The 25,594-nt window shown below is 40.6% G+C and overlaps 1 protein-coding gene across 1 annotated transcript in view; it reads left to right on the top strand.

The window, feature by feature from the left end:
- The window catches only part of LOC125229322, a 476,654-nt gene extending 456,830 nt beyond the window's left edge, over nucleotides 1-19,824 (top strand). Inside the window, exons 5-17 of the mRNA XM_048134130.1 lie at nucleotides 678-855; nucleotides 4,680-4,861; nucleotides 5,338-5,407; nucleotides 5,519-5,767; nucleotides 6,420-6,539; nucleotides 7,759-7,898; nucleotides 8,764-8,905; nucleotides 9,908-10,048; nucleotides 11,290-11,447; nucleotides 12,771-12,841; nucleotides 12,918-15,586; nucleotides 16,019-16,165; nucleotides 16,701-19,824. Of these exons, the coding sequence (XP_047990087.1) occupies nucleotides 678-855; nucleotides 4,680-4,861; nucleotides 5,338-5,407; nucleotides 5,519-5,767; nucleotides 6,420-6,539; nucleotides 7,759-7,898; nucleotides 8,764-8,905; nucleotides 9,908-10,048; nucleotides 11,290-11,447; nucleotides 12,771-12,841; nucleotides 12,918-15,586; nucleotides 16,019-16,165; nucleotides 16,701-16,937 (4,504 nt within the window). The 3' untranslated portion in view covers nucleotides 16,938-19,824. The remainder of the gene's footprint in view (nucleotides 1-677; nucleotides 856-4,679; nucleotides 4,862-5,337; nucleotides 5,408-5,518; nucleotides 5,768-6,419; nucleotides 6,540-7,758; nucleotides 7,899-8,763; nucleotides 8,906-9,907; nucleotides 10,049-11,289; nucleotides 11,448-12,770; nucleotides 12,842-12,917; nucleotides 15,587-16,018; nucleotides 16,166-16,700) is intronic.
- Nucleotides 19,825-25,594: the final 5,770 nt, after the last annotated feature.

Consider the following 25,594-nt stretch of genomic DNA (forward strand, 5'->3'; position numbering starts at 1 on the left):
ATTTGTGTGGCGGCCGAGCGTGTCAGATTTTGTACTGAAGTTGTTACTTGCCTGTGATTTCAAATATGTCTCATACCCTTGAGTGTTCATAATTTTTATGTTGTTGCAATGAAATATCGCGTAACAAGGCATTTTTAATGTTCTTGTTGACTTCAACTTACAAAAATTGACGCCCGATAGCTGCAAGCTGAGATTAAAGACGGGTAACTCAGTGGATTTCACTAAGTTAATTTGACACGCTATGTAATACGTTTGCTTGATCTATGGTACATATAAGACACCTGTGGCGTTATGCTATCAATTTTAAATTTAGTTATGAAACTTATGAACATTGATGACCTCTACAAATGATTACTAAATATCAAAGAGGATCGAGTATTATAGAGAGTTACTGTCGAAGTAAAATGTGTAATCACAGTGCATAGACTGCCATCCCTTGACACAGGCTTAAAACTTTTGAACCTCAGTTTTGACAATTTGGGCCATATTCTTAGCTTGATATGTGTCAAATATTAATATTAGCGCCATCTAGCTGAGCGTACCCCAAAGGTGTAATGCCATCTAGGCCACCCGTACCTTTTTCAGTATGGTACTGAGGTACGTTTTTTTCTTAGACTTTATTTGTCTATACAGAGTTATATATATGTCTTTTCTAAATATAAATAATTATCTTCCAGCCATGTCAACAAAACAACAACGTACGTGTCGCCCGAGAGTTGCTCGTGTGAATCCCCTCCCGAGCCGCGTGACGTCACGCTGGAAAGGGACCCCGAGTTGGGCTTCGGCTTCGTCGCGGGCTCCGAGCGGCCCGTGCTTGTTCGCTTCGTCACCGACAACTCGCCCAGCGTTGGGAAGGTACGACAAACTTTATAACATTTGTAGATATAAATGTTAACCATTTAGCTAATTGTTTTATTCCAAAAACTTGTTTTGATTTCTTATGTGTCATTGAATACTTACCTATTAGAAGTTTTTCGGCCCGGCCACGATATTGGTCTAAGCGCGACAGCGGTGAGCGGCGGCCATACATTGGAGCGAGACACAGTGATGGCTGCCGCTCACCGCTGTCGCGCTTAGACCAATGTCGTGGCCGGGCCGTTACAGTTGCAAAATATAGGCTTACAAGTTACCACGTGCATAACGCGCACCGATCCGATTTGAAAACACTCGCTCGCTTTGAAATCTACTCTGTCCAGTGAACCGCCATCATTGCGTTCCAAGTGTCAGGTATGAGTGCTCGGTCGCCAGGGCCTGCAGTAGGGCGGTCGAGCGTGCGTCCACCATACGCAGCGTCGACTCAGGACACTTGTATGAGCTTCAACTGTTTGATACGCACGCCGCACGCCCCGCGCCGCTGCACGCCACATATGAGCGTGCACTCAGGCCTACACTGACTTTATTTAAAAGCTGAAAAAGGGCCTCACTTTAAATTTAAATATGTACAAATGAAAATATTTTAAGAGAAAAAATGCCCCGTATGGTGACGGGTTAAGACTTTTCACCACCACCTTTCTTCCCGTGGGTGTCGTAAAAGTCGACTCTGGGATATGGGTGAAATTGTGGCGTAGGCGAAAGGCTGGCATCCTGTCACTGCAATGTCACAATTTCGTTTTCTTTCAACCTCTTTTTGCCAAGAGTGGCACTGAAACTTATTAGTTCATGTGCTCTGCCTACCCCTTTATGGGATACAGGCGTGATTATACCCATGTATGTATTTATGTAAAAATATTCCAGTCTTTGAAACTTCCTATTTCCTGATAAAGTCATTTATTGTTAGGTACCTAAAAATAATTAAATGTTATTAACTTATTATTAATTTAATGTAATAAATAATGCTGAAACCCACTTTCCAAAGTAAATCTTCTATCCGCTTTCGTAGCCAAATGTAAATGAAGCCAACAGAATGGTCGATACTTGAATGTAACTTGGAAAGCGAAGTACTTAAACAATCTTGTCTTAATTAATTACATCATTGTATCGCGGGGCAATAAGTTAAGGAACGCTAACTTTTCACCCGGGACGTACACAGTTTATATTGTTACTTGTGAAGCAGTTATTTAACTGTGTTTACCATAATATGTCATGCAAAATGTTTTAAGTAAAAACGAAAGTCACACTTGTTAGTTTAGTTAAACTTAAAACATGATTTTTAGACGTGATTAAGGTGGATTAAAGCGATATATCTATTGAATGTCATAAAGTATTAGGCAATTAAAACTTAAAAGTACGTAAAAAATTTATTGTACGAAAAAAGAAACTTCGGACACAAAAGAATGAACAGAATTCAGTAGTATAAAGACAAAGTTATATGTAAAAGGCTCTAATATTTTTACGGCAATTTATAACTAAGGTACAGGGGGTCAATTTCGACTGAGGAACAATTTCAACTAATCGATTTTTTCCATTAGCACACTCAATGAAGCCTATCTCGCAGGAAATAATTCGTGTATAGGCGAATTTTGGCATAGTTGTAGGGAATGGTGTTCTAATCCACATACTCAAAGTACTGATGGGTAGGGGAAGAGCTAACGGGTGGAGGGGGGTGTAAAGGTCCCTTTTTTTAGTTTTTCGCGAATAACTCTTAAACTGTGGCACATAGCAAAAAATGTTCTGAAACACAAGTAATCTTCATAAAATTCTCTACAAAAAAGTCTTATACACTTTTTATCTGGGACCAATCGTTCATGAGATATGGAAGGGAAAAGATGGACAATAAAGGAATAAACTCATTTGTTTATGAACAATACGTTTATTCTTATAGAGACGCGGTAGCGTGTCAAGCCAGGTTCAAGTAACAAAAGTAGCAAGCAGCACCGTGTGTAATATTACACGAACCGTTTGGAGCCACATTTGACCCCCTTCTAACTCTTATTTACCACCTACTGAATGGGGATGAACTAGAAGAGGCGATGGCATATTAAAGCCAGTGACAACCAACGACCCAGTGGCACCTGACTCCATTCTCAAAACTATATTTTGCCGATGCAAGACTGGGTGTGGGGTGCGATGAGGCTGCCGAAAAGCAGGAATTGCCTGCTCCAGTGTCTGTGGTGTATGCTCGGGAGCATGCACTAACGGAGCTCCCATCGAAGTAGAGACGGAAGATAGTTAGGAATTTTATTTATGAATTTATCCCATCAAAGCAATACTGGGCGGTCGTGATGCTTTGCTCGTCAAGTCAGCTACAATGTGATCGGATCGCTGCGCGAGACAAACTGACCGAGCGCTGCTGTGATGTCGTTCAACACCCCTGCTGGGGTGTGAGTAGCCCCTTCCGCGCTGGGCGCTGTGAGGGCTGTATCTGGTCGCGCCCCATCCTTGTGGGGCGGTCTTATCTTACGTCAACGTTTTGAGGACGACTGGGATGAGCGATTTTCACATTATCCGATCCGATATCGGAAGTAGGACCGATATCCCGTACATTTAAGGCGCCGTTTTGGATTTTTGCCTTTGAAATCCTTCCGACATCCGATATCGGATCGGATAATGTGAAAACGCACTAAGGCGGGCTGCTAGTACCGGGCTTATTGAGGAGCGCTTATAGCTCATACTTTTACTACGCGCGTTGGTTTCTTTTTACGTTGCATTATAACACGTTTATGTGAAATAGTTTTTGAGTTAGAAGGGGGTCAAATGTGGCTCCAAACGGTTCCTGTAATATTACACACGGTGCTGCTTGCAACTTTTGTTACTTGAACCTGGCTTGACACGCTACCGCGTCTCTATAAGAATAAACGTATTGTTCATAAACAAATGAGTTTATTCCTTTATTGTCCATCTTTTCCCTTCCATATCTCATGAACGATTGGTCCCAGATAAAAAGTGTATAAGACTTTTTTGTAGAGAATTTTATGAAGATTACTTGTGTTTCAGAACATTTTTTGCTATGTGCCACAGTTTAAGAGTTATTCGCGAAAAACTAAAAAAAGGGACCTTTACACCCCCCTCCACCCGTTAGCTCCTCCTCTACCCATCAGTACTTTGAGTATGTGGATTAGAACACCATTCCCTACAACTATGCCAAAATTCGCCTATACACGAATTATTTCCGCCAACGGACAGTTAAATGTCTTCGTTAGGCGTGCTACATGTTTTACAATGCATTATTAAATAGTGTCCTCAGGTTACAGATGGCATGCGTGTTCAGTGAAAGCATATGGAACTCAAGTTAATAGTCTCAAATATGGAATAGTTAAAATTGTCCCTTCGTCAAAATTGTCCCTGTACCTTACGAAAAGTAAAACTATATTGAAATCACAGTAAGCACCAATAATTGACCAAGTTACCTTCTGAGTACGAAGCGGGATCCACCCGTGAGTTGAAATACTGTCAACATTAATACACTGTGTTGTTGTGTGTGAAGTCTCAATTTCTAGGGGATTGGGTTCTTTCATCTTAAGTAATGAGTTTCTTACGTTTTATCTTTAAAGTTCGCAAAGTGATGTAAATATGAAAAACAGGCCATATTTCTCCTTTGTTTCGTGTTTTGGAAGTTTCCAAGTTTGAGTATATTTTGAATAAGTACCTAATTTGCGTAAATTGTTTCGTATTTTGTATAAGTTTGTGCTGTAATAAAACCCAATTTAAGAGTTTTGTTGCAAAATATATGAAAGAGATGTACTTATACGTGGGAATGGTGGAACTACTATATTTATATATTTGAATTTTCCCACTTCCAGCTGGAACCCGGCGACCAGATCCTCTGCGTGAACGGTGCCGACGTGTCGTCAGCGGCCCGCGAGCACGTGATAGCGGCAGTGCGGGCCTGCACGGACCGCGTGACGCTGCGTGTGTGTCAGCCGCCGCGCGCCGGCAACCCTGTGCGGCGGTCGGCGCTGCTCTCGCACGCTAAACGAGCTAGGTAACTATTCACAAACATACATATGTATATAAACTTACACCTGTATTCCCAAAAAGGGTAGGCACAGCATATGAATCTGCTCAAATTTCTGTGCCAATCTTAGCAAGTTTTAAGCGACGGTATATAGTAAAAGTCGTGACAAAGACGGCATAAATACTTATATACATACATCCCGCTCTCAGTGGCATATGCCCTTCGGGCATACATGTACCTCGTGACAGAGACAGGTGTAGTGCATCTCGCTCTAGTTAGCTCGCATGCGTGGTGGGCGTGATAGCGGCAGTGCGGGCTTGTACGGACCGCGTGACGCTGCGTGTGTGTCAGCCACCGTGCGCCGGCATCCCAGTGACGAACGAATTAGGTAGTCTATTCAAAAATGGAAAGAAAAAGGGGCAGAGGCATAAGAAAAATTATCATGACCATGACAAGCCATATCCAATTAAATTATTTATTTATTTCATTCTTATTACTTACAGGTTACGAGCTCGGCCTCCAAGGGTACGATTTGCGGATTCTGTACAGCTAAATGGAGCCCCTATGTACCCAGTAAGTATTCACTATCTTATTTATGGACGTCTAAATAGCCTATTGTTTATTTTTTTTATGTCAAAAAGCAGTTTAAATGAGACAATTAAATCCTACAATTTTCCATTCCAGCCTTCAGCGTTCTCTCTCGGCGACCTCTGCCTACCCCCCATGGCGAACGTCCTCAAAGTGTTCCTCGAGAACGGTCAGACCAAGTCCTTCAAATACGACACGACAACTACAGTGGCCGACGTCGTGACGAGCTTAAAGGACAAACTGTGTATTGTTGCTGAGGAACATTTTAGTTTGGTTGTGGAACATGTGAAAAGTGTAAGGAGGAATAAGCTCACGCTGTTGGATCCTAAGGAGTCTTTGGCAAGAGTAAGTATTATCCTAAAGATTTTCAGTTAGTTCTTTAACTATAGTAGGGATGGCACGACAACGACAGTGGCTAATGTCGTTACGAGTATCAAGGACAAATTGTGTATTATTGCTGAGGAACATTTTAGTCTGGTTGTAGAACATGTGAAGAGTGTCAGGAGAAATAAACTGACGCTGTTGGATCCTAAGGAGTCTTTGGCAAGAGTAAGTATTATCCTAAAGATTTTTTAGTTAGTTCTTTAACTATAGTATCCCATGGTACGACAACTACAGTGGCCGATGTCGTGACAAGTCTAAAGGATAAACTGTGTATTATTACGGAGGACCATTTTAGTTTGGTTGTGGAACATGTGAAGAATGTGAGGGGAAATGAACTGACGCTGTTTGATCTAGATCTAACTCTTTATATATAATAGTAGATATGACATGACAACTACAGTGGCTGTCGTGACTAGTCTGAAGGGTAAATTGCGGCCTTCGAAGAGTAAATATCATGTTATTGCAGTTGACTGAGCATGTGAAAAGTGTGAGGAGAAATAAGCTGATGCTGTGCGTCTTTAGAGAATAAGAACATAGTTATACACATATTTCAGGATTATTCGAAACTAACAGACAAGGTTTTTGTTATTATCTTTGCGATTACTTTTTGCAGATCGCAGCGCGGCCCGGCTCGCACAAGATGCGGTGTCTATTCCGCGTGGTGTTCATGCCGACGTCAGCCGCCGAACTAGCACAAAGGGATCTAGCGGCGCTGGATTATCTTTACATGCAGGTAATTCTTCGTAACACGTTATACACACTACAACAACAACAACAACAACACCAACAACAGCAACCACCTACAACAACCATAACAACAAAAACGTTATGGGAATTATGATCAACATAACGTAAGTCTTGCGCTTGGGAACATATACACACCCAAAAGCAAGTAAGATCAAGATGCGGTGTCTATTTCGTGTTCATACCGACGTCTGCCGCCGAGCTTGCCCAGAGAGATCTAGCGGCGTTGGATTATGTCTACATGCAGGTAAATAATAAGGCAGCGCAAGGCCGCGCTGGCAGGATTGCCATGTGATGTGGGCACTGAAGGACAAGTCGATGGTAGTGAATACAGATTTATTCCGCTTAGAATTACAGTGTGCCGTAATTAGCTTTTGCCCACGGCTTCGCTCGCGTTAAAAAGAGACAAGAAGTAGTCTTATGTCAGTCTCCAATGTCTCCGTCCCTTCAACTATCTCCACTTAAAAAAATCACGTCAATTCGTCGCTCCGTTTTGCCGTGAAAGACGGACAAACAAACAGACACACACACTTTTCCATTTATAATATTAGTATGGATGGTTAGGAGTAGTAGTGTGAGTGTGGCCTGTCACACTACAAATGGGAATACATTACTAGTAGGATTAAGGTTTAGTTCACAGAAAAAATATTTAATTTACATGAAGATTCTATGCCAATTGTTTTCTTCGACTTATGGCTTTTCTAGTCGGATTTTTTATGCTCTCTCAAGTTTTTTTTATTCTGGATAGGAAAAGGAGCGATTGCCATCAAAAAAAGTTTGAGGAAAATTACCCTATACCTATGTATGTTTTATTTTGCAAAATATGTACTTAAACATGTTTATTAATTTGAAATCGAGGGAAGGTCTATGACTATTTTCCGTTGTAGCTACCCTCACTGAATCATTATCAAATATATCCTGTACTAGCTTTTTCCCGCGGCCTCGCCCGCGTACTAATCGAATCTTCTTTTCCCATATAAACTTTGGACCCCCATTTCACCCCCTTAGGAGGTAAATTTCGAAAAATCCTTTCTTAGTGCTCCTCTACACCTTATAAGGAACCTACGTGCCAAATTTGGAATCTTTAGGACCAGCGGTTTCGGGTTTCGGCTGAGCATTGATATGTCAGTCAGTCAGTCGGTTTCTTCTTTACTACTTAAATACTAAAGTCGGTTACCCTGTTTGAATATTTTTAAATATAATTCCAGTGCTGTAACGACGTGGCCCAGGAGAGGTTTTCGCCCGAACTGCAGCCGGACGTCGCACTCCGACTTGCAGCGCTGCACATGCACCAACACGCTCTGGCCAACAACCTGTCGCCGGCCAAACTCACTGTCAAAGCTGTCGAGTAAGTTTATATACTAGTTGGGTAGTAACTAGTGTAGTAATACTTACCAGTGCTCTGAAATAGTACATTGTGCAACAAGGGGAGGAAGTTGAATATTAGGTACTAACGAGAGTAAGTTAAATCGCGACGGCTTGCCGTGTGTGTTTCATCACACTTGCATTATAAAAAATATGGAAAAAGGTAAAAATGAGTTCAATACAGGACTAGAAATTTCTTAACTCCCTAGGGAGAACGATTTTTCTATAGTATTTTATGCAACAGGTGTTTAAAGGAGGTCAAAAAAGATGAGTGGCATGGGTAACAATTTGACGAGTTTACACGAGTATTTTTTGACTCAGTTAAACACCGTTGCATATAATAGTTTTCTTGAATAACAATACAATACAAATACTCTTTATTGCACACCTCAATACATGAAACAACATAGCAAGTATAAACAACAACTTAAGAGGTAAATCAAGAGGCGGTTGAATAACTTTCGTGAAATTTACACTGTTTCCTATATTTTGACGCAAAGGTTTGCACTGTCAGCTGAGCTGCCCAAAGCCTTCCCGTGCACGCGCGCAGTATCTTTATAACAATGCGTTGCCATGGTTACAGAGCCAAACAATCGTATACGTTATGAACTATCGGCGATAGTCAAAAACAGAAAATAGTAGCTCCCGTGTAAATAATGTAAGTAAATTTAAATCCTCCTTGATTTGTGTACTATATTGTTCACGCAATGTACACTCTCAAGGTTTGGCGTAGGCACTAGTTTTACAAAAGCGAGTGCCATCTGATCTTGCAACTCGGCCTTCACTATATTTCCCTTCACCGAAAAGCGATGAGTACTATAAAGAAATATTACTTTTGTGAATTTCAGGAGAGAGTTCGGCCTCGAACGCTTCGTCCCCAGTGGTTTATTAGAAAGTATGAAGCGGAAAGAAATCCGGAGGCTCATCGCGCACTTCCTCAAACTCAACTCGCAGATGACGGGCAGTCAGAGACAACTAACGCAGCTGCAGGTAAATAAATAATAATCACTCAAATTGCCAAAAATCTCTCCACTTTAATAGTTATTTGTTTTACAAGGGGGCAAAGTTGTTGTTTAACCTCACGTGCCAATATTGATACCCGAGCAAGCGAAAGATTCCAGTGGAATCTTGAGCGTTGCGAGGTTATCAAAGCACGAAGGTTAAACAAACTTTGCCACCGAGCAAAACACAAAATTTTTCACCACACCAACACTATGAAAATATGAACTGTAAAACATCAAAATAAATAAAATACTTCAATTTATTTAACGTTTATGATTCAAAATCATTGTTTATACGTAAATTCTAACACCCAGCTTTAGACATCAAGTTAAAATTTTTATGAAATTACTTTGCACTCTTGTGGATAAAATGCAATTTTGCTATCTGTTTTTGAATAGCAAAGAATGCCTTTATCAGTTGGTGTGGTGAAAAATTTATTTTTGTGACAAACACTTATATTTATTCCTTGCGTTATCCCGGTATTTGCCACGGCTCATGGAAGCCTGGGGTCCGCTTTGACAACTAATCCCAAGACTTGGCGTAGGCACTAGGTATTACAAAAGCGACTGCCATCTGACCTTCCAACCCGAATGGTAAATTAGACCTTATTGGAATTAGTCCGGTTTCCTCACGGACTGACTTGAGTGGTAAGGTGACTTATTATTGGCCTGTTATTCCTCAGTATTTAAAATAATTTAGTCCTGATTGAATGTTTGCTTACTATCCGCAAGCCTATACAATAGGATTGATATAAAAACTTCAGAGGCGTATTATCCATACTAATATTATAAATGGGAAAGTGTGTGTGTCTGTTTGTTTGCCCGTCTTTCACGGCAAAACGGAGCGACGAATTGACGTGTTTTTTTAAGTGGAGATAGTTGAAGGGGTGGAGAGTGACATAGGCTACTTTTTGTCTCTTTCTAACACGAGCGAAGCCGCGGGCAAAAGCTAGTTATTAATAATTATTTTACACATGACATTTTGTTTCAGGCGAAGCTCCACTACTTGGACATCGTGGCGGGGCTCCCGAGCTACGGAGCCAAGTGCTTCGGCAGCACGCGGCCGGAGCGGGTGCTGCTCGTGTCCCCGCGCTTCGGGCTCAGCCAGATCATCTCCCGCGCTAACCCTGGGGTACGTCTTACATAGATAGATAGATAAATAAATAACTTTATTTGTATCCACAACACAACATATAAAGGCTTACAATAAACAGGAAAAAAGAAATGTGAGTACACAGCTTAATTTAACTAACCAAAGAAAAAAGAAATAAAATTATAAAGAAACATGTGTCGTGGTGCAAAAGGCGCTGGCTCAGCGTTGTGATGTGGCAAGCCACATCGCTGGTATTCTGCCAGTAATGGTTCAGGGTAATTGGTTGTCAATTCATGCTAAATAATGAAATAGAAAGCTGAGGGCCAAGGTAGTGGGTAAGCACTGCCCAGCAGCTTCATCGTCTGACGAAACATGCATAATTAAAACTCAACTCATTGTTATAGGTCTTTAAGTAGGCAAAATTATTACCCGACATTTTATGCCATAATAACACCCCGAAAACAGCATAAAATGTTTTTTATTTCAAAGTCCTTATTTAAAAGATAGAAACAGGAACTGCACCTACGCAGTCCTTAATCTACCTACACAAAATGAGGAGGCACACTCAAAGATTATGACAGATGGCGCGGTGGCGCCACCTTATTAGTCCATTGCACAGATAAAGAATTTCGGACGTGAGAGCGAGAAGATATTTTTTTTCTCCCACACACACATATGGATGACAGTGACATGCCTAGACACTTACACAGGCGCCGCCTGGCGGGATAAAATGTCAGTGTGCCTCCTCATTTGGCCCTTATCAACAAGTGTTTTAAATGCTAGAAGTTTGGACACGACGTTAAGACATGACGAGACTTTTCACGCTTATAATCGGTTCCGCACTACGTCGCGTCCGAACCGAACCCGTAATAATAAGTTCCGTCATATCCGTAGAACTATGCACTGCGCTTCCGTGCCAAATATAATGACAGATCTTTAAATTTATTAGGCACTAGTTTTTGCCCGCGGCTTCGCTCGCGTTAGAAAGAGACAAAATGTATTAGCCTACGTCACTTTCCATCCCTTAAAAAATCACGTCAATTCGTCGCTCCGTTTTGCCGTGAAAGACTTTCCCATTTATAATATTGGTATGGATTTAATTTAAGATATAATTATTTAATCGATTTGGATGAAGTTTGACATGGGAGAGGATTGATACCCGAATTAAAAAGTTTGATATTGTCTGATAGTTTTTTATCAAACATCATCATCACATTAGTAACAAAAATAATTAAAGATGAGCCCATTGAGCCCTTGTGACAAAATCTATGTTTTTCCAGCCTCAATCAATAGCTTCTCTAGAAGAAGTGGAAGGCGTCAGGGTGAAGCGCGAAGCGGCCGGCAGTGCGGACGTCGCCATCTTCCTCACGAGGGACAGAGTCGTCGCGCTGCTGATGGACGAGAGGGATGCTGTTGAGATGCCGCTGGTCATTGCTGGGTGAGTTTGTATTTTTTAATGATATAGGCAGCAAACGAGCAGACGAGTCGCCTGATGGGAAGCAGTCATCGCTGCCCATGGATATAAGTAACATCAGGGGAGCCACATATGCATTTCCGACCTTTGAGAACCCTAAATACCCGCTTCTTGAAATACCCCGCAAGGGAAACATCTTAATTTTATTTTTATGAATAACATTATTTTGAAACGGAGCCATGCTGGCCTGGGGCCTATTGCATAACAATTTACAACTCATATTACAAGCGGTAGTCCCCCTCCAATTCATGTTATAAGAAAGAGAGTTCCACTTGTAATACAAGTTGTAAATTGTTATGCATTAGGCCCCTGGTGGTCTCAAAGAGGAAAACGAGCCTGCAAATACCCCCTAGTGTAAGATCTGTACACCAACATGAGAGCAATAAAATTCTATTCTATTCTATTCATATCTGGAGGTGGAGCCTGGAGAACTAGTTGCGAGTCTTATGACTGAGCTGGAACGAAACCAAGGCGCTTAAAACGGAAAGACATGGAAGGATATTGTGTGGAGACCCCATGCACCTTTACAGTGTTCTAGAACAAACAACAATGTCTTCAGAAAATATCGCTTACTTATAGCAAATAGATGACAAACAGATCATGAATTTTTGTGGTATTCAAGATACCTATCCACTATTTCTAAATACTAAGCAAGGATTATTTATATAACTAGGATTTACCTCTACATACTTTTTAGCGCCACCTATTAAATAGGTACTATCATAACTACACTGAAAACATCGAAAAACATCGTGAGGAAACCGGACTAATTCCAATAAGGTCTAGTTACCCTTCGGGTTGGAAGGTCAGATGGCAGTCGCTTTCGTAAAAACTAGTGCCTACGCCAAATCTTGGGATTAGTTGTCAAAGCGGACCCCAGGCTCCCATGAGCCGTGGCAAATGCCGGGATAACGCAAGGAGGATGATGATCATAACTACACTGAAAATATTGAGGGAAAATATGATTTTGACCACTTCAGGCTGCGAAACAGCGCCATCTAGTTTTAAGCCTAAAAAGCTCAATATTTCAGGGGTACCCTTTTTTGTATGGGCTTTGTCAGTCCAGTATTAAATCGTTCTTGATACTAAGACATTGTATTAATCCAAAGGGGAAATTAATTATAATTTTACGTATCTCATCTTCTCAAACTTAGAATTCTGGTACAGGAGAACTCATTTTTGTTTTCTGATGAGTGGTAGTCAATTTATCAATGCTCTTGAGTTTATATAGGCATATCATTATTTGATTAAATGTTATATTATATTTTTATATTTTTTTCTTTATAGATACTACCGTCTGGCTACGGGCAAAGAGCTAAACGTGGAATTGGAAAGAGAACCGATCACAGAAGACATAGGTAAACGTCATTTCAAATCTTTAAACATTCGCTTCAAATTGTGTAAACATGTACTAATAGATACTCTACTTTCCAGCTCCTCCGTACCTGTCACAACACCACGTGGTGCCGACGAAGTGGAGTTACTTGCACTACGACGACCCTGTCGTTCTCACTAAGAAACACTTCGCGATATTCACCATGCCGCCCCCGTACCACGGAACGGGCGAGCAGAAAGCGCTCGACACTAACATGAACTCGAGTCTTACCAACAATAATCATAGTAACAACTCCAGTCCGCTCACAGGGTATGACTCCAAACCAGGGTTGCTAGGTTACGATGTTCATTTCGAGAAGTGCAAGAGAAACGACGACTTCAGGCTTTTCGACCCCAACGACGCCTGTTATCTCGATGATGGCATGGGCTTCGATCTTCAGAGCGTCCTCTCCATGGAACTGTTAGAAAACGCGAGCCACCACCCGAGACTTGTCGAGGCCAAAAACGAGGAGGTCCTTCGAAGAGTCGCCGAGATGCAAAAGCTGGTTGAGAACTCGGAGCAGTATTTGACTGAAAACTGTGATGTGTACCATGAGGACGCGTTTAGTAATGGCATGTTGAGAGACGAACTAGTCGGAAAAGAATCGAATGTTGACCATTTAGAGAGCGATACTGAATCTAATAATAGTAGAATGTCCGCTGCGGATGACGCACCGGGAATCCTTAAACATAGCGATTCTTTGCTCCTTCTAACGGAGACTATCAACCAGGGATTATCAGGTTTGAGTATACCCGAAGTGCAAAAGGACGATCTGACGAGGCGACAGTCGCAAGGTCTCAGCGCTATACTTAACAACTGCGGCCTCACCGATGCCTTGATAGCTTTAAACAATGATCTCTCTCATTCCGAAAGCGACAACGATTCCTTGTACACGCCGACTAGTAGTCCTATACGTAAGCATCAGAAAGCTACGAATAAAGCAGTGAGGACTAGCTTCGGTCTGCATAGTCCTGATTCGACTCTGGATAGTAAAGAGTCGAATTTAAAGGAGTATTTGAAGCAGCTCAGAGAGAAAAGTAGTAAGGAAGAAGAGAAAGCGAACTTCCCTTATTATGAAGAAACGAGCGTCGACAATGACGCGGAGCTTATAGACTTGACGCTGATCCCGCCGCCGCAGACGCCGGACGAGTTAGACTGTGCGACGCAAGTGCCTCAAATATTACCGGTCGTGCCCCCGTCTTTTGCAGACGACAAGAAAAATTCTATAGAAAATTTAAACGGAGCGCCCAAGAAGGGTGATATAGAAGAGTTTATAGCTAACGTTACCGTGCAACCTCCCACTGTCAGAGTCACTCCCGCGATCGAACTCACCCCCGAGGAGATCATGTCTTACATCATCCCGCCACCCCCGGGGTCCAACTCCTCGACTTTAGATAGGGAACCGGTCAGCTACGTCAACCACAGCCAGATAATTGAAGCGCAGCGACAGAATCATAAAGATGTGAAAGCTAACGGCGAAGTAGTCAAAGGCACGCTCAGCGTCAGCGAAATAAGGAATATGTTTACGGCGAAGAGTTTAAGCGACGCTCGAAATAGTTTACTATTGAAAGAGAAAAGCAAAACCCAAGCTCCTAAATCCGATTCGCCGAAGAGTAAAAGAAAAAGCGGCACCGAAAAACCGGCGAACGGCACGGCACACGTGATCGAGTACCCTACGGTGGAAAGGAAAGGCATGTTCTCCTGTTGTAGTAAAGATAAAAATAAAAGTGATGACAGCGACGAAGCGGATAAAGGGGGTCAGGTGGAGAAATCAGATTCCATGCCGGACGTTTGCGAAATCAGGCCGCCGCCGAGGAGAAAGAATGTCGACCACGCGCCGCCCGAGAGACCGCCCAAGAACCCACCCCCGCCCGCGCCGAGACCGCGGTCCAACTCCTTCACGTGCCCAAACAACGAGCTAACAGTCGTCGAAATACCGAACAATCACTTCAGCACCTTAAACAACAGGCGACTAAACTACAAAGTCGTCTGCGAGATAAACGACCAAATGCAGCCGCCGATCCCTCCTAGATTGGAAACTAAAGTTCTATCCCCGCCGCCGCCGTTATTGCTTCCTCCTAAAAAACCTCCTTTACCTCCCGTGCCGAGTATCGAAGTCCTCCGCATGAAGACCGCACAGAAATCATCTCCGGTAAGAGAGCAGCGTCTCGCGAGCATCGGCTCGCCGCACTTCCAACGAAACTTGAACTCGTACAGAAACTTAGAGAATGAGAGTCGACTAGACGACGAGCAGGTACGGTCAACGCCGAACTACAGCTCGATGACGCTGCAGAGTCGACACGTCCGATCCAGCTCGGAGACTAAAAACACGATTTTAAAGAACAATGAGATGTCGACAGTTCTATCATTATGTTCCCCGCAGATGAACCGACGGTTTAGCAACCGGCCGGACCTTTTAAACGGCGCCGCGGGGAATGACTCAAAGACATTTAGTCCGCCGACGGATAGGAAATTCCGAGCGAGTCCTACTCCTAAAGTTCAGAACCACGTTCGCTTTAAAGACGACGTCGTGGATGATATTCCGACGCCGCCGTCGCCTCCTCTAGTATTTCCCGAAGCGAACGGAGTAGTCGGTGTGGAGGCGTTGTTGTTGGCGGCCGAGGCGGCGGCGACGACGTTGTTGTCGAGGCTGCATGCCGCGGCGCAGCGAGCGCAACATCAGCACGCTCACGGGGGAGGAGAGGACATCGACGAGTTAAAGTTTCAGGTAATTCTGACCAACGATTGATATGAAGCCTCACCAGAAATATATAACTACGCGCCAAATTGCGAAATTTCATCAGAATTACAGCGCCCTCTGGACAATAGTCACATGTTTCTGTTCAGGCTTTAATTCCTAGACATTGGTTTCAATTTTTACGATTTTTGCACATTATAGCTTCTGACACGGGACTTAATCGCGTATCAAAACGCTTGTCCATCAAATTTTTCATTGTGGTCTCACAAGACGCGAGGTTTTCTAACTATTGGCATTCGGTCTCGTTTATTGACTCAAATTGTGTCCTCGAAAATGTTTGTCTAATCTGAACTTGCTTTTCGCGTTTCATATAAATTGTTACCTTTTGATTATGCCTCCCAGTCTTTCAAATTTTATCAGTATAACTATCCAAATATACTTACAATCTATTGCATTTTTCAGCGAGCACGGAGCGAGCTGACCTCTTGCGCGGTCACCCTTGTGGGGGCTTCTCGGACACTGGTGGGGGCGCTGGGGGGCTCGGGCGTCGTGGCGGGCGCGCTGACGGACTGCTTGACGCCTCTGCGGAGGCTGGCGGATCTAGCACAGGTATGTATTGGCTTAATTAACTAGACAGTGGAAAGTAGAAACAGACAAGAAGATACCGTTACGGCCGCAAAGAAAAAAGTGTTGCATTGTATAAGACTATATTTTCTGTGATTCTTCTTACACATAATATAGCAAATTATCTTACTCCACTGCGGAAACTATGACGCTCTTGTTGGACGACATATTCCTTGTTTCGCAGTCGTTGAAGTTTTGAGATAAACATATAAGCTGCAGTTTAAAACCGTACCATTCATAAGTTGTGTTTCTTTTATAAAAACCTAAACTTTAAATCGGTAATAAATAAACACGAATCGGAATATAGAACCTCCTTCTTCTGGCTAAAGAATTCGGTTTACAAATACACATTATCAATGCTATTTTTACAAGAATTACTTGAGACGAAAGCATCTTTTCTCTGAGGTAAACAGTGTTTTATAATAACTACAATTTCAAGCCTCAGCAACTCACATGTACCAATCTATTTTGCTTTAAATATTTTGTAGGTACTATTTTCATATCTCCTCCTTGTTCGCAGGCTCTCGGCCGCCACACGTCATCCCCGCTGCAGACCCGCAACCTGATCCTGCGTGTCCACGACGTCACGGCTGCGTTCAAGGACCTCGCCGGCGCTGACATGGCGGCCATCATACGGAACCACCACGCTAAGACGGAACACAACTCGACGCTAGAAGGCCAACTTGCGCTCCGAGCAGAGTGTCTGGCCAACGTGCTGGCAACGTTGCTTAGAAGCTTGAGGGTATTTTCGCCGTGATAATATAGAAACTAAAGGATAATTCGATTGGTTCATAAATGGGGTCGTACAGGATCATATTGTAGCAACCAAAATGGCCGCCATATTGTAATCATCAGGTGAGACCGAACACAACTCGACTTTAGAAGATCAACTTGCGCTCCGAGCAGAGTGTTTGGCGAACGAACTGGCAACGTTGATTAGGAGCTTGAGGGTGTTTTCGCCTTGATAATGTATCATATTGTAACAGTTAAAATGGCCGCTATTATACGGAATCTTCACACTAAGATGGAACACAACTCGACGTTAGTATGAACGCAGTGTCAGCAATATAAAAAAAGCTACTTGATTTTTAAGCTAATTTGATCGTTCCAAACTAAAGCTATTGATTTAAGTATTTAACTAGAACCATAAATTGATCAACAATTTCAGATAATCTATCACGAAGAGACCATAATATTACAAATCGCATTAAAAACAAAAAAAAATGTAATCCACTACATCGCTACAATACGAGCATCTCGAAAATGTTGACAAGGGTCAAGTTGTATAACAAAAACCATACCTTATTATTCTAAAAACTACATAGGTACAAGTAAAATACAGGACACGCAACACAGAATAAGTAAACACTTATGCCCGTTGTTTGCGTGACTCTATTTTGGAGAATAACTTGGTTGAATAAAACGATCATAATTACAAATACAAATCAAATACAAATCATTTATTCGTGATAACAAGATACAACACATAAAACAATACAAGCACATTCAAAAGTTAAAAGAAAAATTAATAATTAAAAAAAAACAATGAAAAAAACACATATATCGATGAAATAGTTTACCACCAAAAGGTCCCGCCTCAGCGTAATGCTAAACAAGGTCAGCGCTGATCTTAGTTATAATGATAATCTATCTGAAAACGGCGACCATAGATTTAATTTGTTATTCAAGTTCCAATATGTATATTTTCCATTCGTTAGTTAAGATTTCTGTTAAAACTAACCGTTACTAAAAAGAGACCAAATAAAATTAGGTACGTTGGTATAATTGTAGTTAGCAACACTTGTGTTAATTTTAAGTTGTACTTTTGTAAATTTTAACATATGTTAATGTTTATATTTGTTGATAATATAATTTTCGCATAGTTTTTTACATTAAGTAACATGTTAGGATGTATACTTTAAATAAGGTGCAGAGGTAAGCGTAATATCATAACACAAAATGGTTTAACCAACATTGCAATAAATGAATATTGTATCATAGATAGTAAAACCTCATGCACCTCTAAACATCTTCTATCGCTATATTATTCCTTAGGCAGTGTTACCATAGTAAATACTAAGTTTACATATACATATCTATTTACATAAAGTGTTGTATATTTCTATAGGTAAGGAAGTGTGATCGGATTTTAGGGTGCAAAACTATTGTGTAATCATATTCATATCTCTTGAATGTCTAAACTAATCATATCTTGTATCGTTTTTAAAACAATATTGAATAGAATTTTGCATGCATTTCTGTATCTATCTACTCGAAATTGGCGTAAAATTTGAGGGATCTAATTTTTTTCTAAAAAGCTCTTAGCGTATACAATTTAAATGTTTTTTTAACGCGTGCTTCCCGCGCTTGTTACGGTGTTGCCAGAGACAGTTTTGTTGAAGTGAATGTTGCCAGCGTTTCGAGATCGCGATGTGCTGATATTTCAATATTGGTGCTATTTTTAAATGTACGTTTTTGTATCAGAATTGGTTGAACTTCGCTTTAAACGGTGGACTGAAATGAGAGCACCAGTGATTTGAATTTCTATAGATTTTAGGCCGAACCACGTTAGAAGCATGCTTCGTGGCCCCATCTCACTGCGTTGACACGAATGCGGTTGTAATGTTTGCAATTATATGTGACATGTCACATCGCTCGCGTAGCCGCATTCGGTGTGTACTGGACGCTAAGCTCCGTAATGATGCAACGTAAGCAATATCTACTCTGTAAGCCTGGTAAAGTACAATTTATTTCACATACCAATTTCGCGGTAACCAAAGACAATTTTGTATGAATCCAGTTTTATTTTCATATATTTTATAAAATCGTAAATATCGTAATAATGTTTATTTCGTTATCTTTGGCTTTTAACTTAACAAAGTGTCAAAAATATGTCTATCTACAACCTTAACGTAAGTAAGGTACAGCGGGGCAAATCTCGACTGGGGGGCAATTGTAACTAATCCATTTTTTCCATTATTACACTATGATATTGAGTTCTACATGTATCTACTGAACACGACTACCATATATTATATAACCGGTGTATTTAATAATGCAAACATTGGAAAAAATGGACCAGTTACATTTGCCACTCAGTCGTATATTTCCCTTAAGTCGTAAATTTGCCCCGCTGTACCTACTGATGTGCCGATGGAAAGTTTCCAAAATTCGGAAATTTTCACATAGGAAAACTTCGGAAAATTTCCATACTTTTTATGGACAATTGTATGGATGGAAATTTTCCAATTCATAAATTTAAATTCCCTTAATTTTTAGTGAAAGTTTCGTGAATTTTTCAAGAAATTTAATTTTTTTGGAAAGTTTCCGCAACTTGCACATCACATCACTAAGTATACCTAAGAAATGATGTCGTATATACATATTTTTGGCACTTCTATATTTCAATACCTTGACGGTATCTAATTGTACGTTCAAGTTAAAATCGTATTACACTACGTGTATGCATGCATGCATTATCCACGTGCATAGAGCATGCATGCATATGCGTAGAGAAGCTATAATAATATACAGGATGGAAGATAGACAAGGTAACATTGTATCACAATATATGAAACCGATTTATTTATTGTTTATAATAACATAATGCAATGCATTTGATGTAATAAATGATAAATTCTGAGCGATTGTTTATTTTTTCTTTACCTTTGCCTGCAATAATCCCTCCCGGACCACCAGGTTGAATTCCTAAAATGTTGAAATCCCGAAACGTTGACTTTCCCAGAATGTTGATTTTTTCAGTTTCGCAAAATGTTGAATTCTCATAACGTTGAAATATCAAAAAGTTGAATTCTCAAAATGTATACTTTCAACATTTTGGGATTTCTACATTTTAGGAACTCAAGTTTATATTCTTGGAATCTTTTTTTAACATGGGTATTTTTTAATATGATTTCTACTCAGAATCGCGAGCTTTTTGGTCCTAATAGGAGAAAAAAATGTACCTTTGATGGTCATGAATTTCAGTCTTCAGACTGTATTTAACCCATTGCTGTAACGGGGAACAAAATTTTAAGGCATTGCTTCGAAAAGGCTCATCAGTGGAGTCTTGGGACTTAAATATGCCCTGAAACTATATAGCATGTAACAAAAGTCAATAGGGTGCTTTGAGATAATTTCGACATACAGAAATGCTCGGGTAATTTCGAAAGGGGAATCTTGATATGATGGAAATAATGGTGATTTTTATGTGACTTTCAAAATTAGACGACGTTCGAAATTACCCCAATGCACCTTACTTCAACAGCCGACAAGACCCTGATTGCTATTTAAGCGGAAAAAATCGAAACTCATTTTTTTCGAACTACGAAATTTTTTCACTTGTATCACACTTAGGGTCATTAGTAACCCTATCAGCTGTTAAAGTATCACTCGGGACCTTTGCTACACCCTGTAGGTACCTACTGCAAATATAATCTTATGGAAATTCAACATTTTAGGGTTCACCATACCGCAAAGTCAACTTTCTGCAAATTCAACATTTTAGGATTCAACAAGCTGCAAATTCAACTTTATGCAATTTGGACATAAAAAGAACTCAACATAATGCAAATTCAACATTTTAACATTCAACATCCTGCAAATTCAACTTTTTGCAAATCCAACATTTTAGGAATTCAACTTGGTGGTCCTGGAGGCAATAATCAATTTACTGAAGACTGAGGTCCGCTTGGCGACTAAACCCAGGATTGTAAATGTGACGTTATCTGGATAAAGGGACCTTATTGTCGTTGGCGCTTACGTCCCGCGGCGTCGTATTTCGTCACTACTTTAAAAAAAACTTGTATCTTCGTCTGTCAATGAAAAGAAAATTGTAGTAAGTATGTATGAAATGCATATAGACTTACTGCGTTTTAACTTTGAGGAGCAGCGTGGGATACGAGATTTTTTCAAAGTAGTGACGATTTGTACCTATACGGACATAGCTCATAACGCCGTAAGCGTAGATACCCAGAGATTGTCACAAATTTGTGTGTTACTTTTGACCACAGAAATGCCTCAAAATCTTCCGAGTTTCTCATGTTTATAATGCCCACAGAACACATACAAGAGATACATCTAAACAGGGTTCACATCTGATAAAAATCTCCTGTGTGCTTTAATAATTTTAACCTTATACTCCAACTTCCTCCAAAAATTTTCCATTGCTAAGTTTTCCTTCATTATGAGTTCCCTAAGGCCGTTTTCACATTATCCGATCCGATATCGGGTGTCGGACCGACATCCTACATCCGATAAACGCTTCCGATAGTGTCGGATGTCGGTCCGATAAAACGCATTGTTCCAAATCAATGAAATATGATTTTGTATCAAAAAATATTTTTAAAAAGTTTTATATTTAATAATTATAAGCACTATATTTCAAATATTTTATTGTAAAATTAAAATAACGAGCATAAAAATACTCAAGAGCGGCAGGTAAAAAAAAAAATTACATTTAACTTTATCTACTAAAAGATGAAAAAATTTGAATCCGCAATTCGGACCGATGAATTACAATCTTTTTTTTTTTCAACAGAAATGCATCATTAACAGCTGTTTAATAGACGCCATTTTTGTCACGCACACTACTACAAACGTATACCTAAATTATATACGCACACACACAAATATTATCGGCCGACAGCTGGCGGGGGGTCCGGCATGCCAAAAATGTCGGAAGCGTCCTGCCGATATCGGCAGTTCGATGGTGCCTCGGACAGAAACTGTTGTAGGAGAGTGCCATTTGCATTAAATCCGCAATTTTTGCGTTTTATATCGTTTTCTAGTAATAATGATCTATTAAATACATAAATAAAGACCGGGAAGCGCATTAAATCTTACATTTTACATCCTTTCTACATCCGATATCGGATCGGATAATGTGAAAACGGCCTGATGACACGGTTCACACGAAGCCTCAGTGGAGACAGCTAATGCTGAAGTTAGCGCCGGGTGGCATGCGCACCTAACTTCAGGGTCTGTGCGCACTGGTATGGACTCATGGTCCGACCACAACGTGTCAGGTACGTCCTTAAGCTTGGTAGAGATTAGCACAGCGTAGTTCTTACCCGGGTGTGGGAGGGCTTAAATATACTTGCAGTGTCCACCATGACAACTCACCGACGATACATCCGATGGTCGCTAGTTTTCGACCTCTTCCTGTAAAAAAAAAATATATATAAATAAATATTATAGGACATTCTTACACAGATTGACTGAGGCCCACGGTAAGCTCAAGAAGGGTTGTGTTGTGGGTACTCAGACAACGATGTATATAATATATAATATTTATAAATACTTATATACGTAGAAAACATCCATGACTCGGGAACAAATATCTGTGCTCATCACACAAATAAATGCACTTACCGGGATTTGAACCCGGGACCGCGGCGCAGCAGGCAGGGTCACTACCGACTGCGCCAGACCGGTCGTCAAAACCTAACTTGGTAACCTGTAATGGCTGTAATATATTTTATACACGTATGTATGCAATATATTGCATGTATGCAAGTGCTGCAACTGACTGGATCCATGGATAGCCATGCAGTCACTATCCAATCCATAATTGTCAACAATTATAAGTAGGTAGTACCAAACAATGTTATGAATGAATGAATGAATGAATATTTTTATTTCGTGCAACCATGGACACATATGTTATTAGTAGGACTTACAAACTAAGGGGTTAGTGCATACAATATTAAATTTAAAACAACACAACACTCATTGGGGAATGCAATCCCTCGCAGTGCGCTAAATAGGGACAGTCAACCCTGCCCGCTATCATTTGTAGGATGCTGTTGGGGCTGACGCGTACCCTGCGCACCAGGGATGCTGCACGCGCACGCATGGTTGTATGTTATAAAATTAACAATAGTACATTGTGCAACAAGGGGAGGAAGTTGAATATTACTAACGAGAGTAAGTTAAATCGCGACGGCTTGCCGGAGCGATTTAAAGACTCGAGTTAGTAATATTCATACTTCCCGAGTTACACACAATGTTTTTCATCACACTTGCATTATAAAAAATATGCAAAAAGGTAAAAAAGAGTTCAATACAGTACTAGAAATTTCTTAACTCCCTAGGGAGAACGATTTTTCTATAACTCACGCTCCGCCTGCGTGCAATAGCACATTTAGTGTGCGAGTGTGATGAAATAATAAGTTGCTACACCCTCTCAGGGTTCATGTTTAACATTATGTCATTTTGTTGTAGGTACATATTATGATTTGCAAAATAAATTATTAAATGATTTCCTTTTTTATTTTAGTCGTGCTCCCGATATTCATTCAAAACTCTTATAATAAATCCGACTTTTGAACCCGTTGACCACGAATGATTTAATAAAATGTTTTTTTTTTTAGTATTTTTAGGTATATTAACTTTATTATTTTCATCATCCTCCTTGCGTTATCCCGGCATTTGCCACAGCTCATGAGAGCCTGGGATCCGCTTTGACAACTAATCCCAAGGTTTGGCGTAGGCACTAGTTTTTACGAAAGCGACTGCCATCTGAGCTTCCAACCTGAGGGGTAAACTAGACTTTATTGGAATTAGTCCGGTTTCCTAACGATGTTTTACTTCACCGAAAAGCGACTGGCAAAATATCAAATGACATTTCGCACATAAATTCCGAAAAACTCATTGGTGCGAACCGGGGCGAGGATTTAAAACTCATATTATCATGTACACTATAAAATAGTACCTATTTGATCTAAAAGTACGTGTTCTAACGTCTGGATCGTATAATGATAGCCCGGCGATGATAGCTCGCTCCATGTTTGTCATAAGCCAACGTCCGATCGCTTGCGACCGGTTGTGTGAGTGTTCGCACCCTCGTGCCGTTCGTCTGTAAGGTTCCGTAGATTTATTTTCAGTACCCGGCGATAATGATTGCACATCGGTTTTTCGTCTTCTTAGAGCGTTGTCTCTTTCTTACTTATGTGACGTTAATTGTCTCTTTCTTACTTATGTGACGTTTTAATTGTCTCTTTCTTACTTATGTGATGTTAATTGTCTCTTTCCAAAGACCGGTGTGCATTCTTCATCGCCGTTATACTGTATGCGGATCCCATGCAAAACAGTTTAAGTTTTTTTTTTAAGAAAAAAAACACAGTTACATAGTACCTTAAATTAAATTTTCGCCAAACTGTCAGACAGTTTGTTGGCGAAAGTAAATATAGTACAGTGATGAAAGGAGGATATTTTTAAAACAAGTGGTGATAAATAGACACGTTACGAATTCTCTGTTCGCATGTGTATAATACGACGTTTTGACCTGACAAGAAATGTACTACTTTGCGAACTAGTACGGGAAAAGTCCATAAAACGACCATATGTACTGAAAAACGTCGTACGATACACGTGTGTCTTTAGGTCTTTTTCTCGTGGGAATTCGGAACTCGATCGAATTTTCTCTTTTTGGTAATTATAAGTACTCTCACGTAGAACATTTGAAGCTCAGAACAGCAAAATGTATGAAATGGCAATTTTTAAACGAATCCTTTCAAATCCATTCCAACATTACCTAATTTCCAATCATGTTAAAAAATCAAATATCACTGTTTCGCACTCTCGTTTCTTTCAGCCCTAGCTAGCCAACAGATTATACACCTGCCCGCGGGTCCCTAGCCAACTAGTTTCAATTGCAGTACAGAGGCCTCAGAGCAAAAAGATGTCCACAAATAGACGGCCATAGGCCTGACATTCCTGCGTTAGACGTTTGTAATAAAATTGCTGCCCGTTTAAGGCACAGCCGTGTTTTTTTTTCTTCTATCCCAAGTAGGTACTTCTAAAAACTTCTAATAGTATTGCGAATAGACTAGAGTGAATCGGCCATTTTGATTAATTAAAATTTTGAAAAAACCCCCGACCGCGACATAGTACACCGATTTTCATGAAAAATGGCACATGGCTAAGAACACTCCCGACTTACTCAGCTTTCAGACAAAAAAAAAACTAAATCCAAATCGGTTCATCCGTTCGGGAGCTACGATGCCACAGACAGAAACACACGCAGACAGACAGACAGACACGTCAAACTTATAACACTCCGTCGTTTTTGCATTGATAATATTTTGAAGGCACTCCCACATTGTATAATACCTATTACCTACACTCTAGTGGCCAAAGCGCTCTCAATTTCTAAGTTTCAAGAAAACGGAATAATGTGATTTTTTCTATAGAAACCGAGTATTTTTATTTTCATAATGAAAGTTTTCCTTGTATCACGTAAGTTGTCCTTGTATACGTTTTGTAGGAGGTATATAGGGCATAGCGAATGACATTCCGCTTTGTGTGGTAGGGCACAGCACAGCGGATATCATCTCTCTCGAATCTAGAGCAGAGCCCAACTGCGGAAGTACCTCCGCCTTACAGAAGACCGCAGCCAAATAGCTCTACTCC

This window comes from Leguminivora glycinivorella, chromosome 9 (genome assembly GCF_023078275.1).
Source record: "Leguminivora glycinivorella isolate SPB_JAAS2020 chromosome 9, LegGlyc_1.1, whole genome shotgun sequence".
Lineage (NCBI taxonomy): Eukaryota > Metazoa > Arthropoda > Insecta > Lepidoptera > Tortricidae > Leguminivora > Leguminivora glycinivorella.